Here is a 25942-nt window from a genome sequence, read left to right on the forward strand (position 1 = left end):
CAGTTGCTTCATTTGCTATTATCTTCTCCCATTCTGAAGGCTGTCTTTTCACCTTGCTAATAGTTTCCTTTGATGTGCAGAAGCTTTTAAGGTTAATTAGGTCCCATTTGTTTATTTTTGCTTTTATTTCCAATATTCTGGGAGGTGGGTCATAGAGGATCCTGCTGTGATGTATGTCAGAGAGTGTTTTGCCTATGTTCTCCTCTAGGAGTTTTATAGTTTCTGGTCTTACGTTTAGATCTTTAATCCATTTTGAGTTTATTTTTGTGTATGGTGTTAGAAAGTGTTCTAGTTTCACTCTTTTACAAGTGGTTGACCAGATTTCCCAGCACCACTTGTTAAAGAGATTGTCTTTAATCCATTGTATATTCTTGCCTCCTTTGTCAAAGATAAGGTGTCCATATGTGCGTGGGTTTATCTCTGGGCTTTCTATTTTGTTCCATTGATCTATATTTCTGTCTTTGTGCCAGTACCATACTGTCTTGATAACTGTGGCTTTGTAGTAGAGCCTGAAGTCAGGCAGGTTGATTCCTCCAGTTCCATTCTTCTTTCTCAAGATCGCTTTGGCTATTCGAGGTTTTTTGTATTTCCATACAAATTGTGAAATTATTTGTTCTAGCTCTGTGAAGAATACTGTTGGTAGCTTGATAGGGATTGCATTGAATCTATAAATTGCTTTGGGTAGTATACTCATTTTCACTATATTGATTCTTCCAATTCATGAACATGGTATATTTCTCCATCTGTTACTGTCCTCTTTGATTTCTTTCACCATCAACACTCATTTTATAAAACATCAAACTAAGAACAGAAAAGAACTTCCTGAATCTGGTAAAGTTCATGTATTAAAATGCCAACTCTTTGCGACCCCATGGACTGTATAGTCCATGAAATTCTCCAGGCCAGAATACTGGAGTAGGTAGCCGTTCCCTTCTCCAGGGGATTTCCCAACCCAGGGATCGAACCCAGGTCTCCCGCATTGCAGGCGGATTCTTTACCAGCTGAACCACAAGGGAAGACCATGTGTTAAAAACATACAGTTAACATCCCACTTGGTGGTGAAATACTGAATGTGGTCCTGGCAATAACCATCAATGAGTGTTGTATTCACGGGAGGAGACATTTTAACCCATCCATATCACACGTTCTGAGGAGGTGAGGCCCACTGGACAGAGCTCTGACCCTCTGCAACTTCAGCATTTTGTTTATGTTTTCTAATAGAGTGGCCACAACCTTGCCACAAAAGTCAAGTATTTCTGGGCCTATCAGTGCTGACAGTGTCCTTTAGAATTTCTTTCAACAGACCAGTTTCTACCAACTATGAGGTAGTGTCTCAAATTCCTGGATTCATTTTTAACAGCTTGTGTGCTTTTTATTTTCTTTTCTAATTACATTTTACCACTTGAAAAATAAACTCATTGATACAAAAAGAAAACAAAGAACTTTTTCTCTTAAATTTCACTGGAAACAGTCACCCCTCATCTGGCAATCTAAGGTGAAAAACAGCCACAGAGACACATGCTCAGGCACACTTACGCCATGCCCACAAGTATAAACTGAAGTAAAGGAGAGAAGACAATCAATTTAGATCAATGGGGCCCCAAAAAACTGGCTTTGGGCTCTACATCACCCAAACTGGTTGATTCAAGTTCTGCTTCACTAGATAAGCTATGGAGCGTCTCTCTCAATTTTGGTTATACAGCTGTATCCCTAAGGAATTAAGTAGGATTTAGTACTCAACTGAAAACTGCCTGCCTGTCAATAAGCCCAAACAGACCTTTTCACCCCCAGCAGAGACACTCTTCCCTCACAAGCAACAAAATTTTCCTACCTTTTTTCTTTCTGTTGCATCTTAACAGGCTCTGCTTTTTTGCTAGATTTCTTCAGGTCCACAGGGGCTGCCAGCTTTGGTTCAGTGACAGACAGAGGAGGTTGCTCCACTTTTTTTTCTTCTTTCACTTCTTGTTCTGAATCCAAATTGACTTTAAGTTTATCTATAAATAAAGTATAGCAGATGATATATAACCCCGTCGTGCAATATTAATTTATCATTCCTTTGACAGTTTACTAAGTGCCAGGTAATATATTAGGCACATGGGCTAAAGGGATGAAAAACAGTCCCCGTCCTAACAGAGCTCATGGTCTAGTCAAGAGAACATTTCTCCTTTCCAACTACCACTCTAGTTGAAACTGTTTTCATTTCTGCCTCCTGCTAATCCCTCATTATATCATAGCCCCCAGGCCAAATGATAGTAAAAGTAGGACTTAGAAAAAAATGAATACAAATTTATGAAGTACCAACATTCTCATTTGTTAGATGAGGAAATTAAGAGTCAGAGGGAATTAAAGATGTTTCCCAAGAGTATGCAGCTTATGAATTATGACAGCAGAAAAGCATCTCCTTTTTATACTCAAAAAAATATGAAAAACCTTTTTAAGCAAAGAAAGATAACAGATGACGACGTCCTAATTTGTCACCAATGCTGCAATTTTTAAAAATATATAAAACATTAAGGTGTTTGTTACTGAGACAGAATTAATATATCATAAAATTTACCCTTATAAACTGTACAATTCAGTGCTTCTTAATTCCAACACCACTATCCAATTTTAGAACATTTCATCACCTCTAAAAGAAATCTTGTACTCCACAAACCATCCCTTAACAACCACTAATAGACTTTCTGTCTCTATAGGTTTGCCTATTCTGAACCTTTTGTATAAATGGAATCATATAACATGCGGCCTTTTGTGTTCAGCATCTTTTATTTTGCCATTTTCAAGGTTCATCTATTTTGTAGCATGTATCAGTACTTCATTGCTTTTTATAGCTGAAAAGTATTCCATCTGTCACATATTGTCTACCCATTCATAAGATGATAGACCTTAGCATATGTTTTCACAGAAGGAGGAAGCCCTCCCTATGCATTGTGTGTACATGTGCTCAGTCATGTCTGACTCTGTGCAACCCCATGGACTGTAGCCCGCCATGCTCCTCTGTCCATGGGATTTTTCAGGCAAGAATAATGGAATGGGTTTCCATTTCCTCCTCAAAGGAATCTTCCTGACCCAGAGATCAAACCCGCATCTCTTGTATCTCCTGCACTGGCCTTATGCATTGGGCCTGAAATAATACAATCATGCTTTCCCAGTAACCTGAAAGTAGCAAATTTTCATTATTTTTTTCAGAATATAAAAATGTTTTCTGATAGCTTTTATGGGAAATAAAAAAACTATTACCCCAATCTATCCCCTAACTACCATTTTGACCATCACAGAAAAGCAGATTTCTGACTAATTTTGCTTGCATAGGCATGTAACAAAATTGCTTCCCACAAAATCTTTGTAAAGCATTATGCTCCAAGAAGTGTGCCATAATTACCCTTCAACTCCTGCATTCTTCCTGGTATTCTGGCCACATACCCTCAGGGGATGTGTATTTGATATGAGAAGTACGGAAATATGTGATTATTGGTTCTTTTTATTTGAAAGAAATCTCACCCAAATATATATTTTTAAATAAAGGAGATTTGCTTTCTCAAAATGGCCATTACTACCTGGGCCCTCCTAATTCAAACCGAGGTCTAGTTCATTACTGTAAGTAATCTGCAAAAATAAGAAAGGCAAAAAATTTGTTTTTGTAGCCCCTTAGCAAACAAAATGGTTATACCAGGCAAACCGACAAAGCACCCAAGATATTAACACTACACTGTTTAACCAAGCAACTTCCCTTTTACTTTAATCACTCATTTTCAAGAACCCTATTATTTAATTCTCTTTCCAAGGCAGGAAGTAAAATCAGAAATAAGTAAACTATCCTTCAGGAGATCTCAACCAAACCCAGCTCACCAGTAAAATCCACTGTTCCAGTCGGTTATGTTCATCAATACACAGGTTTGTAGACGGCAAATTTATGTCAGGATGTAGGAAAACCACAGAGTAGTGTGTTAGATGGGTAAAAACTGTACAAGGTGGCCTTCACCTCCAATAAAAGGTTATTATATTAACATTCACATATTAGTCAAAGGAACCTAAGAACATGCTTACTCATAGCAGCTTTTCCAAAAAAATTGCTTATGACATTCCCCTTCCCTGGTGCCTTGGGGCCTACCGAAGATGCCTGAAAGCAAAGCAAAGGAAAACACGCATGATTTTTTTTTCTGTGTTTAGGCTGTTCTTCAAGAAACAGTCAAAAATGTCAATAGTAGAACACACTGCCGTGATCATAGAGCCTCTATATTACCATGCCAAAGTGCGTACATACTAGGTATAAGAACAAAGCCAGACCACATAGCGTTTGGTATTCATCTCCAAAGCTTAGTTTCTCATAGTTTTTATAAAATTATTATCCATGAATGTGTCTAAACATTTTTTTATTATATTTAAAAACTACTTACTTTGACAGAATTAAAACAGATCAGAGACAGTATGGTACAAAACGGGGAAAAACCTTCAGAACATTACATTTGTAATCACCGTAAGTGGAACTGAATTCTGGTTCCACCACTTAACAACAGTATGACATCCGAATTACTTAACAAGATGACCTCTCCCTCACAGAACGGAAAATGAGGATTTAAACAAAGATCAAACTATCGGCCCAAGAATTAAACGACCTACACCAAAGTAGAAAAAACTAGAACTAAATATCAGAACCTTATATAATTAAACTACAACCACTGGGATTATTAAATGCTTTCTAGTTACCCATTCTGAGCTGATAGAAGACTTACATTCGTTACTTCTTTAGCCTCTGTTTTGGTTTCCTTATTGGCATCTTGGGCTTTAGAAGCAGCTTTAGAAGCAAACATGCCCATGATTCCTTTGGGCTGCTGGGAACTCTGTTTGGGGACAGGTGGGCCATGACCATTGGTGGTCAACTCATCACTGGCTTGCGTCTCAGGTGATACTGGAAGATCTGACTGCTCAAGCTTTTCAGAAGAGGAGGATTCCGCAGGGGCTCTAGGGACTGCAGCTGCACACTGGATGGCACTAAACCTGAGGACAGAAATGTTACATTAAATTAACTGTCAATATCAAACCTTACTTTCAAACTCTTGCTTCTTCTACACAATACTCTCTAACCCTAATACTATAAAATTAGGAAATTTTAAAATTAAGATGGATTTTAGAAATAAGTTTGTGCAACAAGTACTGGAGAGAGGTGAGTGAAGTCCTAGACTATACATCTTGTTGGTAATAAAACTAAGACTGAAAACAGGTGTCTTCTACCAAACTGTATGGGTATTTTTGCTTTTTTGAAAAAAGCATCCTAATTCAAAATAGTAAGAATATACCAAACAATACGAAAATGTTAGTAATTTCACCAACTTTGGTAAACCAAATGGTTATCTCTTATTTTTAAAGACCTCTACCTTATAGGGCTAGATATACCATAAATATTGACTGAATCAAAATTAAAGCTTTAAATATTAACAAATTTCCTGGCAACTCTCCTGACCAGAATGGATCATGCTTTAGAACACGGAATAAGCTGGGAACAGAGCCACTAGCTCCTGTAACCTGTGGTCCTTTATAGTCATTTGTTAATAATTTATAATAATCTCAACTAACAGCACCAGAGAAGTCTGCCCATAGCCAAGTGAAAAATTTGGCACACTTTGCATGCCATATTAAAGGGAACATTCATCTCTTCCTCTGTAATCATTGTAGATGTGCCTGTTTCACAAAAATCCAAAATACAGTGTTCTATTTTGTAAATGGGTAACTGATCCATCCTTCTCAAATGGTTGTACTTAAAGCAAAGTTTTCCAACATTTCCTGACAAAGAACAACATTTTATTTCCCTCAGTCTTTTGCTTATTGAGGATAGGTGAGAGCTCCTTGAGGGTGAGTGTATTATTCATCCTTTGTATTTCCGGTACCTAGTACAAGACCTGGCGCATACAAACACAGATTCAAAGAGAGATTATTTAAGACACTGAAAGTGAGTCTTCTGGCTTCTCTCCCTTCTTTAGTGTATCATATCAACTTGGGATGGGAGAAGATGGAGGTTAAGAAACTACATGATGATAGCAATTACCTTAGAGATCAACCAGGCACAACTTTGAGATTAACTGGCCTAAGGAAAAAAAACCTGGATAAAATCATTTAATTTTTGAAGTAACTTTAGGCTGAACAGCCCCAAGCTAGAGTTCACAGCTCCAAAAAACTTCCACTGATTTATTACAGTCTACACAGAAAAACGTCGCATTAACACAAATATTTTGTGCATCAAGAGTTAAGAACAGACGGAAGTCATTTCCTTTCAACCACCATTCTTCCTCTCTGGCCCTGCAACGCCGCCATGCACAAGGAAAGAGCAACGTTTTAGTTCACTGTCAGCATCTAAAGTTGGCCCCAAGACAACTCTTTCTCCATTTGGTCTACATATCCACACCTTAGGGTCAGGACCAGGAACTGGCAATGAGGAAGACACCAAGTTAGACTGGGAACATGTCTGAAGAGAGAAGAATCTGCTCAATCTAAAATTTCAACTTTCTTCCTGTCATAGCACTTCTTAAAACACATGAAACAATGAGTCAGATCTCAGTTGACCCATAATTCTCAGGACCAAACACAAACTTCTTAATTGGAAATAAATTCTTCACATTTCTTTTTTATTTGTTTATTTGCTTCACATTTCTACTGAGGATATTTTAAGTATTTAAGTAAAGTTTCATCAAAGTGTCTCCTATTATCACATTTCTACTTGCCATGTTTATTTTAGTGGTCTCTATGCAAATTTAATTTTGGACTTTTGTGTCACTTTTATTCTAGTTTCCTTACTTGCTAGATACAATAGAACTGATTTTTAGAGCTTGATATGCCAAAACTAGATTTTACTACAGATTATTTTTGAAATCTAATAAATTACATAAACATATCAGGGTGTTTATGTTTTCTTACAATCCTCTAAAAAACACCAGACATAAATTACTCTTTAGCAGTATAATTATATTTATCTAATAAATATTTGTATGCCTATTACATTCAAGGTTTTAAGCAGAAGAAATAAAAAAGAGTCAATGTCTACCATTAATTCACTCAACAATTATTTATTTAATAGTTACCAGGCACCGTTTTAGGGATAGGGTGGTTAACAAAATAAACGATCCCTATTCTCATGGAACTTACAGAAATTATTTTTGGCAATTCTATATCCACCTGGATATAGACCCAACTGTATCAGTTAATCCACCTCTTCCAGTATCGTCAACCATTTCTTCTTTTTATGGCTCTTTACTAATAATACAAGTTCAAGGTATTCTCAACTTTAAAAATGAATACATTTCCCCCACCCCCAAGTCTCAATTCCTCTGTAGCAGGTCACCTCTCTTTTTCCTCTGTTTCACCATCAAACTTCCTAGAAAGTTGTCCCTATTTGCTATCTCACTGCCTTATATCCCCATCTACCCAGGTGACCAGAATCTGGCTGCTCCACTGAAACTGCTCTCACTAAGGCCATCACTTTTCAGTTCCTATTACAGTCCACTTCTCAACAGGGTTTGATACTGTCAACTAGTCCCTCCTTCTTGAAACTCTCTTCTTAAGTTTTTAGAACTCCATACACTCGTGATTTTCCCCTTATCTCTGGCTACTTCTGCTTAGGTCCCTCTTTTTCTGTCCACCCCTTAAAAAATAGCTATTACTTAAATAGTGCTTACTGTGTGCTAAGCACTGTTCTAAGTGCTTTACATGTATGTATTCACTTAATCCTCTACAACCCTGTTAGTCACTCAGTCGTGTCCAACTCTGTGACCCCAGGACTGTAGCCCACCAGGCTCCTCTGTCCATGAATTTCCCAGGCAAGAATACTGGAGAGGGTTGCCATTTCTTTCTCCAGGGATCTTCCCAACCCAGGGATCAAACCCGGGTCTCCTGCATTGCAGGTAGATTATTTCCTGTCTGAGCCAGCAGGGAAGCCCCTACAACCCTGAGGTTGATACTATTATTAGTTTCATTTCAGGAAAATGAAGCAGAAAGGTTAAATAATTTGCCCAACATTACACAGATAGTAACTGTGGCTAGAGTTTAACTTTCTGCTCTTCTTTCATCCTATACATTCTCTCTGCATGACTGTATCTACTGCTGTAGCCCAATTAATTACCTATTTTCTCTGATTCCAAAATGTCTATCTTTACCTCTTATTTCTCTCCTTAGCTCTAGACCCCTGTATCTATTGCACTGGACATCTCCACTTGGACTCCCCATCCGGTACTTAAACTCAACATATCCAAACCCAATTCATCATTTTTCCCTTCTCCCAAAGCTTGCTCCTCCTCATATATTCCCATTCTTAGTGATGGTATCATCACCCATCCAGCAATTCAAACCAGAAACATGGCCATCATCCTTAATGTCATGAAGCACCCCACAATCGCCACCATAACACACTCTCTTGGTCCCAAACCACTACCAAACCATCCAGGTTTTGACGGTATGACTCTTTAACCTATGTACCTCTCCACTCCCAATACCAACTCTATACTTCAGAGACTATCATCTCTACCCTGAATCACTGCAACATTTCTCCTTCATAATGGCCTTGTGTGCAGATTATTTCCTTCAGATCCACTTTCACCATCACAGCCAGAGTGATCTTTCTGTAATACAATTCTGATCATGTCAATCATCTGCTTCAAAATCTTCAGTGGCTCCCCTGTGCAATAAAACCTAAACTTATCCTAGCAGTCAAAGCATAGAGTCTGACTCCTTATATCATTATTTCCTGCCCCTCACTCTAGTTTTCAGGTATAGAAAACTACTGTGGTTCTGCATAAGCATCGTGTTTCCTCTCAGCCCTGTCCTTCCTCTCCCACTTCCCTCTGCCTGGCTACTTCTTCTAGGCCTTTAAGCCTCAACTTAGATGCCATACCCTTCTACAAGCCATCTCTGTCTTGACTCCTCACTCCACCCCAACAAAAAAGGCAGGGATGAGTGGCCCCTCAACATTCTCCTACACTTATTCCTACTGTAGCAATGTCACACTACACCGTGACTGCCTCCCATAAGACCATCAGTTCCATAAGCAGGTATCAGGCTACAATCACTCTACAGCATGTGGCATGTCACACGTACTCATCAGATCTTTGCTGAATTAATTCAAATTATCTTGCTTAGTGCATATCAAAGTAGTAGGTGTTCAATATATGTCTGAGAATCTGCTCCGAACCCTCCACACCACCTCACAAAGTAGGCATTATTATATCCAACTTAAAAATGATGAAACGAAAGCCCAAAAGAGTTTAAGTAACTTGTCCAAAGCCACTGGGCCATTAGCAATGAAGTCAAAACTCCAGCCCATGACCATTAATTTCCAAAACCACGTACATTATAGTCCACCTCCTCCCCATGCTGTGAAGGATACAAAAGATAAATAAGATCTGATACTGGCTGTGGAAGATCAACTGATTTTGGATGGAAGGTAGAGGGATGTCAAATTAGGAATAGTTTTTTGAAGGACAACATGTCAACTGGTTCTTGAAGAGGGGATAGGAATTAGACAAGCAGAGACTGGGGTAAAGGAGTAATGAGGGGGCACAACAAACAACATTTCTGGTGGCAGTGACAGGATAAATACATGAGAAGCAGATTTATGGGGAGTCTACTGGGGTTTTCAATATGGGTTGTGGCTATTTTTCACCTTATGATGTACTAATAAAACCAGGCATGTGTCTTACTGCAAGATAAATGAGGTTTTACTAGACTTGGCGTTCACTCTTAAGAGGCAGCCACTGTGTAAACATCTTACAAAATCAATTCGTAAAGAAGCCACAAGGAACATTAAGGAGCTCACTTGCTGCAGTTCTGCAAGTTGCTTTTAAGGATGTCATAGTCGGTATTGAACAGAGGCCCACTGTCCTTCAGCATGGCTTTCTGGATGCTGTACACATGTACGCTGGCAGTCACCGCTAGCTTGGACTTCACTGCTACAAGTCAACAGGAAAAGCAGTCTGTTAATACACAAACTTCATAGCATGTGGGGACTTTAACAAGAAACCCTTCTGCATTAATACCATTTGTAATCGGTGGTGGTCCAAAAAAGCTCTAAAAGGCCAAACAGTCATGTATACAGTATAGTATCAACTCTCCTGTCTGTGACAAGGACATTATGATAGGTAGGTGATGATGAGTCAGTTCTAAGTACAGCACTGTGAGGGTATCACTCAACCAGTGGACACTCAGTAAATATTAATGAATAACTGACGATACTGTGATGGGTTTTTTGTTTTTTGTTTTTCAGTCAGGGTAGAATCTTATACTCTAGCATATATACATAGCAACTGAGGAATAAGTAATTTCTACCTGAGAAGTCTTCTATTTTAGTTTATAGAAAGAAACTCTAAAACAATACTACTACTAATCAGATTATGTCTTCAGAGGAAAATCACAAGAAAAAATTTTAGGTTCCATGATGGAAGGGACCATGCCTCACTTGTTCCAAGTCCCTAGTGCCTAGCATAGAGCTTGACATAGAGTAGATACTTACTATGTATCTACTGAATGAATAAATCTACCACTGTGAGAATTCAGAAAGAAAATCTTAGACATTTTCACTGTCTTGAATAATTCAGTTAATTTATAAGAAAACACTCCAGTGGTAGGCATCTTTGTATACAAAGTATGACAGTGGTTTTGTCTTGAGACATCAAGATCACGTGGCTATTACAAAATTCCTTTGACTTGGGTATTAAAAAAATAGAACAGTAGCATTAACAGTCTTGAAATGGGTAGACAAATTTAACTTAGAAGTTATACTATGCCTTTCTGACTTTATAATATCATTCTTTAATTTTCTTCCTAAAAAAATTGCTATGGAATACAACACAATATTTAGAGATGATTGTCTTTTTATAGTTAATGAGGTGTTCCATACGGTATTCATAAGTGTTTTACATGTCTATCACGAGTTTTGAAATTCTGTGATAAAAGTGCTTTATAAATGTTAGCAGCTATTGGCCTTAAAAATGGGAAGTTAGTGGAGTATCATATTTTAACATGTTTCAGAAACTACTAATAAAAGAATATATGGCTCTCCAGTAAAACAGCTAAATATATATGCGATGTTAATGACACTGATGCCCTAAGAGGAAAAACTTGCTAAATCGCTAAAATACTTACCTTCCAATTTCTCTTCTCTCACTACTGCAACCTTGTGGCACTGTAAGGAAATAACACTTCATTAGTATTTAAAGTATTAATAGTGCAACTTGCAGTTTTAAAGTTTCCTTACCAATAATTCAATTGCACTGGGATGTAAAACTAGAAACATTAGGTTCCTCTGAAAATATATGTTCCAGACCCATTTTTAACTTGCTTTCTTTAAAACTTCTCAATCAGGTTAAGGAAAGTGAGAGAGTATATATAAATCAATAACAAAAACAAAAAAACCCAAATTAAAAAAACACAGCATCTCAAACTTGCACTTTGCCTACTGCAAGGAAAAGAGGAATTTTCAGTAAGTAACATAATGAGAATTATTGTATAATCATATGGAACCAGTTAAAAATTGGATCTGTCTTATACCATGCAAAAAAATTAATTCTAAATGGATCAGGGATCTAAAAGTAAAGAATTAAACCATATATGCACAAGAAAATAAGGGTGAATTCTTCTACAAACTAATATAACCTGAGAATAAAGAAAAGTTTCTTGACTGCAGTTCAAAACCAGAAGTAACTGAAATTATCCATAAACACTAACAAATCATTTTTGGATAACAAAAAAACAAAAATTGTAATTAAAAAGACAAATGGTCAAGTGGGAAAAATATCTACAACTTACATCACATAGGGCTACCATATAGCTTCTAAAACAGAGAAAACAAAGACTAACAATCCTTTAGAAAATAGGCAAGAAGTATGAAGACACAGTTCACAAAAGAGAAATGCAGATGATCCTGAAACAGGACATGTGCTGTATTGAAACAGGTGCTCTTATACATTGCTGGTAGGAATGGAAAATGGAGAGGTATTTGGCAAAAGTTCATATATAGCCTACCTCTAGGAACATAACCCTAAAACACTCTGGCAAAAACATACAGAACATGTACACATTGAGCTATTCACTGTGGCACTATATGTACTAATCAGACTGTAAATAACTCAAATAACTATCAATAAGGGACTGCCGAATAAACTAAGGTATATCCATCAATGTAGGATCATGTGGCTGTAATAAGGAATGAGAAATATTTCTATAACTGCCAGAGCAATGCTCAGGATCACTTACAAACCTTAAACTGCCTTTAGTCATCATATTGTTAGTAAAATTACTGGTTTTGCTTTTCTAAATCTCATGTATCTGGCTAAAGCAAATACATATTCCTTTTAATGTAGGAACAACCAAAGTTTACAACATAAGAAAAAAAGAGTAATATAAAATTGAGTAAGTTTTTTAAAAATGTAATTGTAAATTTGAACTGAGAATATCAGTATGTCTTCATAATGCAATTTCTCTTAAAAAAAAAACAAGCATTCTTAAAAATGTCATGTTCTGCAAAATTGTACAATAAAAATTACAGAGCTTATGAGAAAAAGAGCATTAGGAACTAATCACTCAAACCTACGTAAAAGGAGCCCTAATAACAATAATTGGTACCCTCAGGAGAAAACATGGCAGCTGAGACAGTTTAGTATCTTTAAACGCTGCCTTAGGGGATATTAGAAATGCAGAACAACAACACAGTGGAAATGCCAGTGCTAAAACAATGTAAATGAGAACAGAGCTCTGATTCAGTGGGTTCCTGTTAAGGGCAAAACAGGCGTAAGTTCAGCATCCATAAACCCAGAGCCTGGCTGGGGGCAGGCCCCTTGAGCTGTTTATCAGAAAAAAAAAAAAAAAAAAAAAAAGGGAAAATATGGCTAGTTGATGACAGAAAGTTCCTCTTTATAGAAACATTTCAGTCAGTAAATCCAGAAGGAATGACAGAATTAAAACATCACCATTTTGTAACTCCTGGAGAAATAATGATCAAGGTAATGATATAAATCAATCTCAGCTAAAATCATCACATGAAAAGTTAATGGGGAATCTAATAAAAAATGGATCAGGCCAACAACCTCTAACATCACAAAAAGAATCAACCAAACATTTCCTTTGAAACATTCAAATAATCCTTTGGAAGACTCTGCAGGATGAGATTAGAAGGAGATTTCTACTTTCTATGTATTATTAAGCAATTTTTACAATAATAATAATCACTGGAAAAATAAAATTACTTACCTGTATAAAAGGCCATAGATAACCTACACATCTTTGAATCAGGTCTGCTTAATCTTGTTTCTGATATACAATGACATCTGATTTCATCTACACTTGCAAATATCTAATTAACATCTGGCTTGCCAAATAGTTTACCAACAAGGAAAGAATATGCTCAGTTCAGTCCAGTAGCTCAGTCGTGTCCGACTCCTTGCGACCCCATGAATTACAGCACACCAGGCCTCCCTGTCCATCAACAACTCCCGGAGTTCACTCAGACTCATGTCCATTGAGTCGGTGATGCCATCCAGCCATCTCATCCTCTGTCGTCCCGTTCTCCTCCTGCCCCAATCCCTCCCAGCATCAGAGTCCTTTCCAATGAGTCGACTCTTCACATGAAATGGCCAAAGTACTAAAGTTTCAGCTTTAGCATCATTCCTTCCAAAGAAATCCCAGGGCTGATCTCCTTCAGAATGGACTGGTTGGATCTCCTTGCAGTCCAAGGGACTCTCAAGAGTCTTCAACACTACAGTTCAAAAGCATCAATTCTTTGGCGCTCAGCTTTCTTCACAGTCCAACTCTCACATCCATACATGACCACAGGAAAAACCATAGCCTTGATTAGACGGACTTTTGTTGGCAAAGTAATGTCTCTGCTTTTCAATATGCTATCTAGGTTGGTCATAACTTTTCTTCCAAGGAGTAAGCGTCTTTTAAATTCATGGCTGCAGTCACCATCTGCAGTGATTTTGGAGCCCCCCAAAATAAAGTCTGACACTGTTTCCCCATCTATTTTCCATGAAGTGATGGGACCAGATGCCATGATCTTAGTTTTCTGAATGCTGAGCTTTAAGCCAACTTTTTCACTCTCCTCGGTAAAGCGTCTGCCTGCAGCGCAGGAGACCTGGGTTAGATCCCTGGGTTGGGAAGATCCCCTGGAGAAGGAAATGGCAACCCACTCCAGTACTCTTGCCTGGAAAATTCCATGGACTGAGGAGCCTGGTAGGGGTCCATGAGGTCGCAAAGAGTTGGACACAACTGAGTGACTTCACTTTCTTTCACTTTCAAGAGGCTCTTTAGTTCTTTTTCACTTTCTGCCATAAGGGTGGTGTCATCTGCGTATCTGAGGTTATTGATATTTCTCCCAGAAATCTAGATTCCAGCTTGTGCTTCATCCACCCCAGCGTTTCTCATGATGTACTCTGCGTATAAGTTAAATAAGCAGGGTGACAATATATAGCCTTGATGTACTCCTTTTCCGATCTGGAACCAGTCTGTTGTTCCATGTCCAGTTCTAACTGTTACTTCTTGACCTGCATACAGGTTTCTCAAGAGGCAGGTCAGGTGGTCTGGTATGCCCATCTCTTTCAGAATTTTCCACAGTTTATTGTGATCCACACAGTCAAAGGCTTTGGCATAGTCAATAAAGCAGAAATAGATGTTTTCCTGGAACTCTCTTGCTTTTTCGATGATCCAGTGGATGTTGGCAATTTGATCTCTGGTTCCTCTGCCTTTTCTAAAACCAGCTTGAACGTCTGGAAGTTCATGGTTCACATACTGCTGAAGCCTGGCTTGGAGAATTTTGAGCATTACCTTACTAGCGTGTGAGATGAGTGCAATTGTGCGGTAGTTTGAGCATTCTTTGGCATTGCCTTTCTTAGTGATTGGAATGAAAACTGACCTTTTCCAGTCCTGTGGCCACTGCTGAATTTTATAAATTTGCTGGCATATTGAGTGCAGCACTTTCACAGCATCATCTTTTAGGATTTGAAATAGCTCAACTGGGATTCCATCACCTCCACTAGCTTTGTTTGTAGTGATGCTTCCTAAGGCCCACTTGACGTCACATTCCAGGATGTCTGGTTCTAGGTCAGTGATCACACCATCGTGATTATCTGGGTCGTGGAGATCTTTTTTGTACAGTTCTTCTGTGTATTCTTGCTACCTCTTCTTAATATCTTCTGCTTCTGTTAGGTCCATACCATTTCTGTCCTTTATCGAGCCCATTTTGCATGAAATGTTCCCTTGGTATCTCTAATTTTCTTGAAGAGATCTCTAGTCTTTCCCATTCTATTGTTTTCCTCTTTTCTTTGCACTGATCGTAGTTCTGTTTCTCCTTGTAAATTACTAAATTGCCATTCCAGTCTGGAATCTCACATTCTTAAGACTCTATTGATATAGGATAAATACAGTAAGTATTTGGATAAATCTGGCTTCTGAACTTATGAGTCACAGGGAAAGTCAAAAGAGAAGAGGAAAACATGCATCTGTGTGTGATTCTCTGAGGATCTTGATCCTTGGGCTAAATTCTCTAGGGTTGGTGGTATGGGCGCAAAAGAACTTTCAGGTGAGGTTTAGGAAGTGAGAACCAAAGAGGTGTTCCTCAGTTTGGGGAGGAAGCAAGAAAGAAGTCATTAAGTTCCCAAGAATCAGTCCGGTACAGGAGAAGGAAAGGAGTTATTTCAGCAGAGCTTCTGCGGTGAAAGCTCAAATTAAAATCAAATTCACTTAAAAATTGTATTTGCTGAACACCTGTGTGGCTTGACATCTGAACAGGCTGGAAATTAACCAGCACTGTCCCCAGTATAGCTTCAAAAGGAAGAAAGAGGAAGAGAAACAGTCTGGAATGTCTTGTTGTCTACGGAAATTGTGCAATGATGATAATAGTCTCTGTATTGATATTACCCAAACTTCTTGAGAGTTTTAGGTTTAGTCTAAAAATTCAAAATAATCACTGTCTTCAAGTAGCTTTTTAAAATTTCCATAATACTGGATCTTGTTGTTTTTGCCCTGTGTTATGTTACATAATACTATTAATAGCTCAAACACATTTAAACTCATTATAAGATTCTGAGAACTTACAGAATGTCCATTCTGAATGAGACTGCCAGACACTAAATAGGTGACATGCAGTTGGGCTCCTGAATTTTCCTTTCGCTTCCTTTCAACGTAATCATAGAGCATCCTGTTACAAACAAAATGCACAAGTAAGTCATTAGTGAAAGTTTATCTCACTGACTCTTAATTCATGACTTAAAAGTTAATAAATAGTAAATCTGACAGTCCATCAAACATTATACAGAATATTTTTGCTCTGTTCATGGACAAAGAATTAAAAAAGGACGAATGGAACATAGTGGGTGGGGTCAACTTGTATAAAGCCAGCACAGTGACCAAACAACTGAAATAAAAGAAATCTAATAATTGGTCAAGTGAGACTGAGCCTGCGTTAAAAGAAGTAAAGACATAAAATGGCTAGAATAATCAATCAAGAATAAGTTCAGTCACTACCTAGCCATGTGACCCTAGATAAAATAGTTTTTCTAGACCTCTTTATATCCTGAGGTATAATTACAGAGGGCTGTATGAGATTGGCAATTCTTTTACCCTGGGATCCATAATCCTTCACCCCTAAATATTGTAAGCAAAATGTGTGTTTTGCAAGGGGAAGGAGGCGGGCAGAGGGTAGAGATAGTTGAAGGTTTTCAATAGATTTGCAGAAGGATTACTCCAAAACATTAAGAACCATCTTGTAGATGATCACAAGGGCCCTGCTCTGAAATTCCAATTTTAGGATCATTCAGAAGCAATGTTGTTTCAAAACCACAAAGTAACAGTTTACTCACACTGCCCCAGTATTCATTAACCTAAGACTGCCAAATAGTCACTATAGAAATAATGTTGCTTTTAGTAACATTCCCTAAATTCCTTTTTATCCTTACCTTATTCGTTTTTATCAGATCCTTAATCTGATCTGATTAGCATCAGAAGTTGACTCCCCTCAATAACTTACAGTTTAACTTCAAGGAAAGAGACATCATTTGTGTTGTTTATTTCAAGAAACATTTACCAAGTCTCTATAATATGTCATACATCTGCCAAGGATGGCTAGAAACAAAAGTTCCAAGAGAAACTCAACCTACACTGTGGACTGCGCTCTTGATCCAATGCCTCACTCATCTCCTGCCACTCTTGAATTGGCTCTGCTCTACTTCCTGCACAGACTTGACTTCCTCCTCCTCTTCTGTACTGCTGGGGTTGTCTTCAGCTACCTTTTCAGTCTATATTAGAGTGACCAATCATCTGGGTTTGCCTGGATCTGAGGTATTTCCTGACATGGACTTTTAGTGCTAAAACCAACAGTCATGGGCACACCAAGGATGACTGGTCACCTTATGACATACTCTCCTTGACCCATTTCATTCATCCCCCTGGCTTCATTCATTCCCAACAACAACATCATCTGCTCAAACCATCCAAGCCAGAAATCTGGGAGTCATTATCCCTCACTTCTCCCAGTCTGGTGAGGTGCCAAATCTTGTCAGTTTTACTTCCCAAGTAATTCTTGACTCCATGCCCTGCAAATCTCTTGACTGGACTATTTCAATTCCAAGTGTCAATGCCTTCATCACACCCCCTTCCCCTTCACTATCCACAAAGCTGCCAAGGTGAAGTTTTAGAAATGCAAGTCAAGTCATCTGTCAACAAAACTTAACTGGGTGGCTACTTCATACTCTATGCCTTGGGGACAGAATAGTGAACAAAGCAGTCAAAGTTCTTACCCATTTAGAGTTTGTACTGCAGAAAAGAGAGACAAATAATAAGCAAACAATAAGTCAGATGGTAGTAAATCTACAGGGAGAAAAAAGACTAGAAGAATAGAGTGTCTAAGAAGTTTTGCTATTTATATAAGATTAGGGAAGGCCTCATGAACAGAGCCCTGTGGGAAGTTACAGAGCCATCAATGTGGATATCTCAGCAAAGAATATTCTAGGCAGAAAAAACAAATTCGAAGGTTCTGAGGCAAGAACGTAAGCAAGGTGCAAGGAACAGAAAAGGTGAGTGTGCTGAATAAGGAAGAAGGAAAGAAGAGAGCCAAGCACGAGACATGTAGGGCTTTGTGGCCCACTAGGAAGGAAGTCATTAGAAGGTTTAGAGCACAAATAACATGATCTCACTTTTTAGGAGGATTTCTGACTGCTGTGTGGAGAATATACTATTAAGAAGCAAGGAAGGAAGCAGAAGACCAGTTACAAGGCTACTGCATAATTCAGGCTAGAGATGACAGTGGCTCAGACTAGGATGGTAATAATTAGTGGATGAATTCTGGGTACATCTTAAAGGAAGAAACAACAGGATTTGCTGATGGGCTGATTGTGAGGTATGAGAGAAACAGAAATCAAGGATGACTGGACTAAGCAACTCAAAGAATGAAGTTGTCATTCACTGAGATGGAGAAAAGCAGAAGGAGGTGATGGTGGAGGTGGGTGGAAAATAATTAGGAATTAAGTTTTCAGTTCAATTCAGTTCAGTTCAGTCGCTCAGTCATGTCTGACTCTTTGCGACCACGTGAACCGCAGCACGCCAGGCCTCCCTGTCCATCACCAACTCCCGGAGTCTACCCAAACCCATGTCCATTGAGTTGGTGATGCCATCCAACCATCTCATCCTCTGTCGTCCCCTTCTCCTCCTGCCCTCAATCTTCCCCAGCATCAGGGTCTTTTCAAATGAGTCAGCTCTTCGCATCAGGTGGCCAAAGTATGGGAGTTTCAGCTTCAACATCAGTCTTTCCAATGTTTTGGGGCATGTTAAATCTGAGATGCCCATTAGCCATTAAGTGCTGTTGAAAAGGTAGCTGGTTATTCTTAAGTATTACTCTTTGTTCAAAAGTTTTCAATAGCGCCCTATCCCCTAAGGAGCCACAGGTCCATCAGTGACGTGTAAGACTTTTCTTCTTCTGGCCTCTGTATTTCTCACGGTTCTCCCATACTCACACTATTTTCAGCCTTATGAAACATTTTGAAGTTCTCTTAGCTCTTTTGTATGCCCTTCCTTCTGCCTTCTGCTCAGATCTCATCTACCTAATTCCTCATCAAGACAGCAGCTCAGTTATTATCTCCTATGTGAAGCCTTCCCTAACACCACTAAGCAAGCAGGGCAGCCTTGCTTTCTAAGTTCTAACAGGAACTAGCCCACATCTGTTATTATAGCACTTACCACACTGTATTCTAATTGTTTAATATCTGCCATCCCCACTAGACTATAAACACCCTGAGGGGAAAAAAAAAAATCAGCATTTTTGTTGATTTCTATCTCCTGTTCTCTTTAGTATTTCCTTCCATGCAGCAATTATGTTAGGAAAGATGAGGAACACAGAGTCATGAACATTTTGGTTTATTTATGCTAGTTAGGACCATACTAGCAGAAGAAATGGTAGGCAGGGACTATATACCAAGATGCTCTCAGCTTGCTGGTGAAATGCACTGTCTTTTATCAACAACTCATAGTCTTGCTCGCATCATTACAGTCATTGTCCTCTGTGCGTCTGTCTCACTGGATCAACCAATTGTTTTATTACATTTATTACATAATATAATATCTGTTATATTAACAAGATGGTCAACACTGCACAACCTCTTTAAAATTTTCTGCTTGTCTTTTGAATCTCTAAAACATGTTCATCTAATTTGATTATGTCAAAATCTCAGCAACAAAACATGCAAAATATACTTAAAATATTCTTAAATATGAATGACAATAAACATGATTTCCTATAAGATGTACTTACTACCCACATGATTAACTATACACCTTTCATCTCTCCTGATCAGTTCCACCCATAATTTTCCCTAAGATATATAAGGTGTATAGTCTATATTATCTTCCCTAATCTAATTCCTTCACAGCATTTTTATAGCCTGAAATTATCTTAAGTCAATGATGGGAAAGACCTTGTCTGTCAAGTTTGCTGCTTTATAACAGAGCCTAGAATAATGCTAAAAATGTAGTAAAACCTGAAACAATATTTCTTTATTGAATCCATGCAAACAGTAACAACCATGCCCAGTCACTGCCCTCAGTGCCAACAATGATAATTTAAATGCTCTCACTATAGATAAGAGAGAAAAGGATGCCAGGACACTCTAAGTCTCTCATGTTTTCTCATGTGTTAAAAGAGATTGATAACACCCATTATATTGGATTGCTATAAAGATTACATGAGATAAACGTTTGTGAAAATATCTACCATAGTGCCCAGAACTCACTCAACAAATATTCACTGGCACCTATTATGAGGTGGGAAAGATGGAAGGCAAAAGGAAAAGGGTATGGCAGATGATGAGATGGTTAGATAGCATCACTGACCCAGCGGACACGATCTGAGCAAATAAATGCCAGGAGACGGTGGAGGACAGAGGAGCCTGGTGTGCTGCAGTCCATGGGGATGCAAAGAGTTGGACATGACTTAGTGACTGAACAACAATATTATGAGCATGGTGTGAAGATACAATAATTGTGGCAGACTGTATTTTCCAAAGATGGCTGCCACAACATCTCCCATCCTGCATGCTCTTCTTCATCCTCCAATAGACAGGTGGAGTCATCCTCTTCCCTTGCATCTGGGAAGGCTAGAGATTCACTGTAACCAAAAGAATGAAGCAGACACAACACTGCTTGACTTCTGAGGCCAGTAAGAAAAGGCAATCAGCTTCTGCCTTGCACTGGAACCTGCGTATTTACAGCCGTGAATTGCTGGGTAAGGCCTCGCTACCTGAAAATATGCTCTTAAGAAGCCCAGGCCATATAAACAGGTCACACACAATGACTGGTCAATAGCCCCCGCTGAAGTCCCAGCTGACAGCCAGCAACAACTGCCAGACATGAGAATAAAGATGCCTACACACGATCAGGCTTCAGTCACTGATGCCTCTCAGCTGAGGCAGCAGACATTATGGAACAGAGACAACCATTCTCATTGCACCGTGCCCAAGTTCCAAATCAGAAGAATCTATGAACATAATAAAATAGTTGTTTTAAGTTGCTAAATCTGGGGGTAATTTGTTACAAAGCAACAGTAACCGGAACAGTGATGAACCTGATAAACATGTTCCCTGCCTTCATGGAGTTTATATTCTAGTGGGAGGAGGGCATACAATAAGCGAGAAAATGTCAGCTGGAAATAAGAATTGTGAAATGCTGGAACACTGGATATCCACATGAATTGGGCCCTTTCCTTATACCATATGCAAAATGATGCCTGAAAAAATAGTTATTATTTATAGGCATACCCCAGAGATATTGTAGGTTCACTTCCAGACCACTGCAATAAAGTGAATATCAAAATAAAGCAAAGCAAATAAATTTTTGGTTTCCCAGTGAATATAATAGCTATGTTTACATTATACTGTAGTCTATTAAGGGTGTAACACCATTATGTCTACAAAACAATGTACACACCTTAATTAAAAAATAATTTATTGTGGACTTCCCTGGTCATCCAGTGGTTAAGAATCTGCCTTGCAATGCAAGAGACACATGTTTGATCCCTGGTAGGGTAAGTAAGATTCTACATGCTGCAGAGCAACTAAGCCTGCGCGTCACGACTGGAGAGTCCGAGCGCCACAATGAAAGAGCCCATATGCCACAAATTAAGACCCGATAAGGCCAAGTAATTTTTTTTTAAATTTGTTGCTAAAAATGCTAGCCATCCTCTGAGCCTTTAGCAAGTCACAATCTTCTCGCTGATGGAGGGTTTGAAACATGATGAGAATTACCAAAATGTGACACAGAGACAAGAAACAGGCAAACGCTACTGGAAAAATGGCACTCATAGACTTGCTCAACTCAGGGTTACCACAAACCTTCAATTTGTAAAGAAAGAAAGAAGAAAATGTAGTATCTGCAAAATGTAATAAAGAAGAGTACAATAATATAAGCTATGCCTATACACATTTTAGGGCTTCATTCATAAGTTACCTTGAACCAACATCTAATTTGAAAACTACAGTGTACTCTTACTGTGAGGAAGTATAATAAGAACAAAATATGTAGAAATGTTAAAGTGATAATTAATGATTTAAGAGGTAAGACTACAGAACTCTCACAAGAAAACACAGAATTAAATCTTCATGATTTACTTGGGTTATACTATGCCTTAGATACAACATAAAAAGCACAAGCAACAGAAGAAAAAAAAATTAGACACTATCAATAATAAGAACTTCTTTGCTTCACAGGACACCATCAAGAAAGTGCAAAGACAACCCACAGAATGGGTGAAATCATTATCTGATCAGGACAATGTTTCTAGAATTACGTAGAGGGACTTCCCTGTTGGTTCAGTGCCTAAGACTCAGCACTCCCAATGCAGGAGGCCAGGGTTCAATCTCATATGCAGCAACTAAGAGGTTGCATACCACAACTAGAAGATCACATGCTGCAACTAAAAACACCCCACATGACACAACCAAAAAGGATCCCTCACGCTACAGCTAAGACCCAGCACAGTCAAATAAATAAACAAATCCGGACTTGAATACATAAAGAACTCTCACAATTCAATAATAGTAAAGACAAAAAAAAAAACCCATGGAAAAAAATGGGCAAAGGATCTGAACATGTATTTCTCCAAAGAAGACACACATATGGTCAATGAGCACAGGAAAACACATGCCATTAGCTAAAACATTAGCCATTACAGAAATGCAAATCAAAAACATAATGATAAAACTTCATACTCACTAGGATGGCTAAAATTAAAAGACAGATGGTAGAAAAAGTTGACAAGAATGTTGAGAAAGTAGAACCTCATACTTTGTTGGTGGGATTGTAAAACAGTGTAGTCACTCTGAAAAACAGCTCCTCAAAATGTTACATATGACCCAGAAATTCCAATCTTAGGTGTATACTAAGAGAACTGAAAACATATGTCTACACAAAAACTTGTACACAAATGTTCACTGTAGCATTATTCATTAAAACCCCAAATGTGGAAACAACCCAAATGTCCATCCATTGATGAATAGACAAATAAAATGTTGTATATCTATATGTTATGGGTTGATCTGTGTCCCCCAAAAAAGATATGTTGACGTCCTAACCACCAGTACCTCAGAGTATGACCAGATTTGGAAACAGGGCCTTTGCAGATGTAATTAGTTAAGACAGGTCATACTGGAGTAGGGTGGGCTCCTCATCTACGACTGTATCCTTATAAGATGGCTATGTGAAGAGACAGACACACAGGAAGAATGCCAAGCAACTATGAAGGCAGACATTGGGGTTACACAGCTACAAACCAAGGAATGCAAACCACCAGAAGTAAACCACCAGAAGCTAGGAAGAAGCAGGGAAGGATTTTTCTGTACAAGTTTCAGAAGGAACATGGCCTGGCCAACACCTTAATTTTGGACTTTAAGCCTCCAGAACTGAGACAATAAATTTCTGTTGTTTCAAGCCACCCGTTTGTAGTACTCTGTTATGGCAGCCCTAGAGAACTTACACCATATAATGGAATATTATTCAACCACAAAAATGAATGAAATACTGACACATGCTTTAACATAGACAAACCTTGGAGATATGCTAACTGGAGGGAATTAGATGCACAGGATTGCTTATTATATGATCCCATTTATATGAAATGTCCAGTATAGGCAAATCTATAGAGAGAAAGTATATTAGCGGTTGCCTGATGCTGGGGGGTTGGGAGGCAGGAATGATGAAGGACTGCTAATGGATACAGAGTTTCTTTTCTGGGGTGATGAATATCTTCTCAAATTAACTATAATGCTGACTGCACAACTCTGTAAATATATTAAAAACCAATGAGCTGTACAGTCTAAATAGGTGAACCATACGATATTTGAAATACATCTAAAGAAAGCTTTTAAAAAATAACTATGAAAAAAAATTAAGAGAGACAGAGAGAGCAGAGCATTAGGAAAGAGCTGTTACACGAAGTAATGTGTGAAATTTGAGCTGAACCGCGTACAGTGAGGACAGCTGTGAGAAGAGCATTCCAGGCAGAGAGAATGGTACAAATTTCCTTGGGTGAGAATGGGCTTGGCATATCTAAGGAACAGAAAGGTATATATGGCTAGAATATAAGTGAGGTAGAAAGTACTATGGGATAAAGTTGGTAGACAGGCAAGGGCTAGACGTGTGTATTAATTCCATAAAACTTATAGGAAATAAGGGTAGCTACAGTAAAATTCCACCTCATGCGAAGAGTTGACTCATTGGAAAAGACGCTGATGCTGGGAGGGAGTGGGGGCAGGAGGAGAAGGGGACAACAGAGGATGAGGTGGCTGGATGGCATCACTGACTCAATGGACATGAGTTTGGGTGAACTCTGGGAGTTGGTGATGGACAGGGAGGCCTGGCGTGCCACAGTTCATGGGGTCACAAAGAGTCGGACACGACTGAGCGACTGAACTGAACTGACAGTAAAATTCCAGGCAACTTTATTTCATCTCCAGTCCTCAATATGCACCTTTAATCTCAATAGGCTTATATATTAGTAGTAATAATTACCTCATTCCATATTTAAACATTCATAACCATAACAAACAATTACTTTTATGGGTATCTAGTCCTAAAGTTACCTAATATGCTAGGTTTGGGTCTGGACTAGTCTTAGCAAGAGCAATCTCAAATAGTCAAAATCAGTATAAACCTAGACCTGAGCCAAGAGTTTTAAGGCTTGAAGGCATAAACATCTCAGTCAAAACTAGGGGACTTCCTTGGTGGTCTAGTGATTAAGAATCCATCTGCCAATGCAGGGGACACAGGTTTGATCTCTGGTTTGGGAAGACTCCACATGCTATGGAGCAATTCAGCCTGTATGTCACAGCTACTGAAGCCCTCATGCTCTAGAGCCCTGGCTCCACAACGAGAAGCCACAGCGGTGAGAAGCCTGTGCACTGCAACCAGAGAGTAGCTCCCACTTGAGAAAGCCCACGCGCCAGCAATGAGGACCCAACGCAGCCAAAAATAACTAAGTAAAACTCCTAGAAGCTCTGTAAATACTTAACTGTTGTGCTGAGGAGCTGAGGAGGGACGTGGACCTCAAATACCTGCTGGGACTGGAGTGGGGGAGTGGGGCACGGGTCTAGAAATCAAGTTTCTACCTATACCTTAGGTAAGGTAGACCCTCCTCTCCGCTGAAAACTCTCAGCTAGTTTTACCTCAGTTTCACAGGCAGGAGAGCTGGCCCAGGAGCCCCCTGAAGCGGGTGTTCTGCCGTGGCCTAAGTGCAAGCACCTGAGAGCGGTGGACACATGTATGCACACGAGACAGGGACACGAGGCTGGGGCTTGCCATTACACATAAAGACTGAATTCCTAGTTGTAACTTTTACTATCAATGTGAGATTTTTCTCCTTGCTTCTGTCATTAAGAATAAAAAAAACTGTGATCTATCATAAAATAAACTCCTAAATCTGTCAAACAACAAGCCAAATCAACCCATTTTAGAGATCAAAGATTTTTCTAAGACTCACAGAATGTTCCTATGATTCAAGGAATAGGGAAAAATCAGACCACCATCAGAAATAAAGCAAATGAAAGGAGTATTTAACTCAATATATGGGCTCTCAGTCTATTCACCAATTCCTACCCACTGGACATTTGCAGGTGAAGAAACTTTGAAGTTAATCCAAAAGCCTGCCTTTTCCATTTTGGTTCCAAGCTAGACTACAAGTTTCAGCAAGGAAGGTGATAGGGCAAAATTTAAGAAGAGTGATACTCTCTGTGTCATCCTAAACCCTCCCTTTTTAGTTTCTCTTAAGTGTTCTCCCCTGTCTTACACTGTTACATAGCCTGTGTCAAACACCTGTTGACCTCATTATGGAAGTATTTCAATAACACCCAGAGACAGGCCTAAGAAGCACATGTGAAAATGCAAAGATGTTTTACATAACAGCCATAGAAATCTGAGATCTAAACAGAACTGG

General features: G+C 38.8%; 1 protein-coding gene across 3 annotated transcripts in view; it reads right to left on the reverse strand.

The window, feature by feature from the left end:
- POLD3 (DNA polymerase delta 3, accessory subunit) overlaps positions 1–25942 on the reverse strand; it is a 44980-nt gene that overhangs the window by 16816 nt on the left and 2222 nt on the right. For all 3 annotated transcript variants that reach the window (XM_006073298.4, XM_006073297.4, XM_025266427.3), the window contains exons 3-8: positions 16069–16171; positions 11125–11164; positions 9800–9932; positions 4734–4998; positions 4048–4120; positions 1832–1994 (exon numbers count right to left, since the gene is read on the reverse strand). In XM_006073298.4, coding sequence (XP_006073360.1) covers positions 1832–1994; positions 4048–4120; positions 4734–4998; positions 9800–9932; positions 11125–11164; positions 16069–16171 — 777 coding nt within the window. The remainder of the gene's footprint in view (positions 1–1831; positions 1995–4047; positions 4121–4733; positions 4999–9799; positions 9933–11124; positions 11165–16068; positions 16172–25942) is intronic.

The sequence above is a fragment of the Bubalus bubalis genome, chromosome 16 (assembly GCF_019923935.1).
Source record: "Bubalus bubalis isolate 160015118507 breed Murrah chromosome 16, NDDB_SH_1, whole genome shotgun sequence".
Classification (NCBI taxonomy): Eukaryota; Metazoa; Chordata; class Mammalia; order Artiodactyla; family Bovidae; genus Bubalus; species Bubalus bubalis.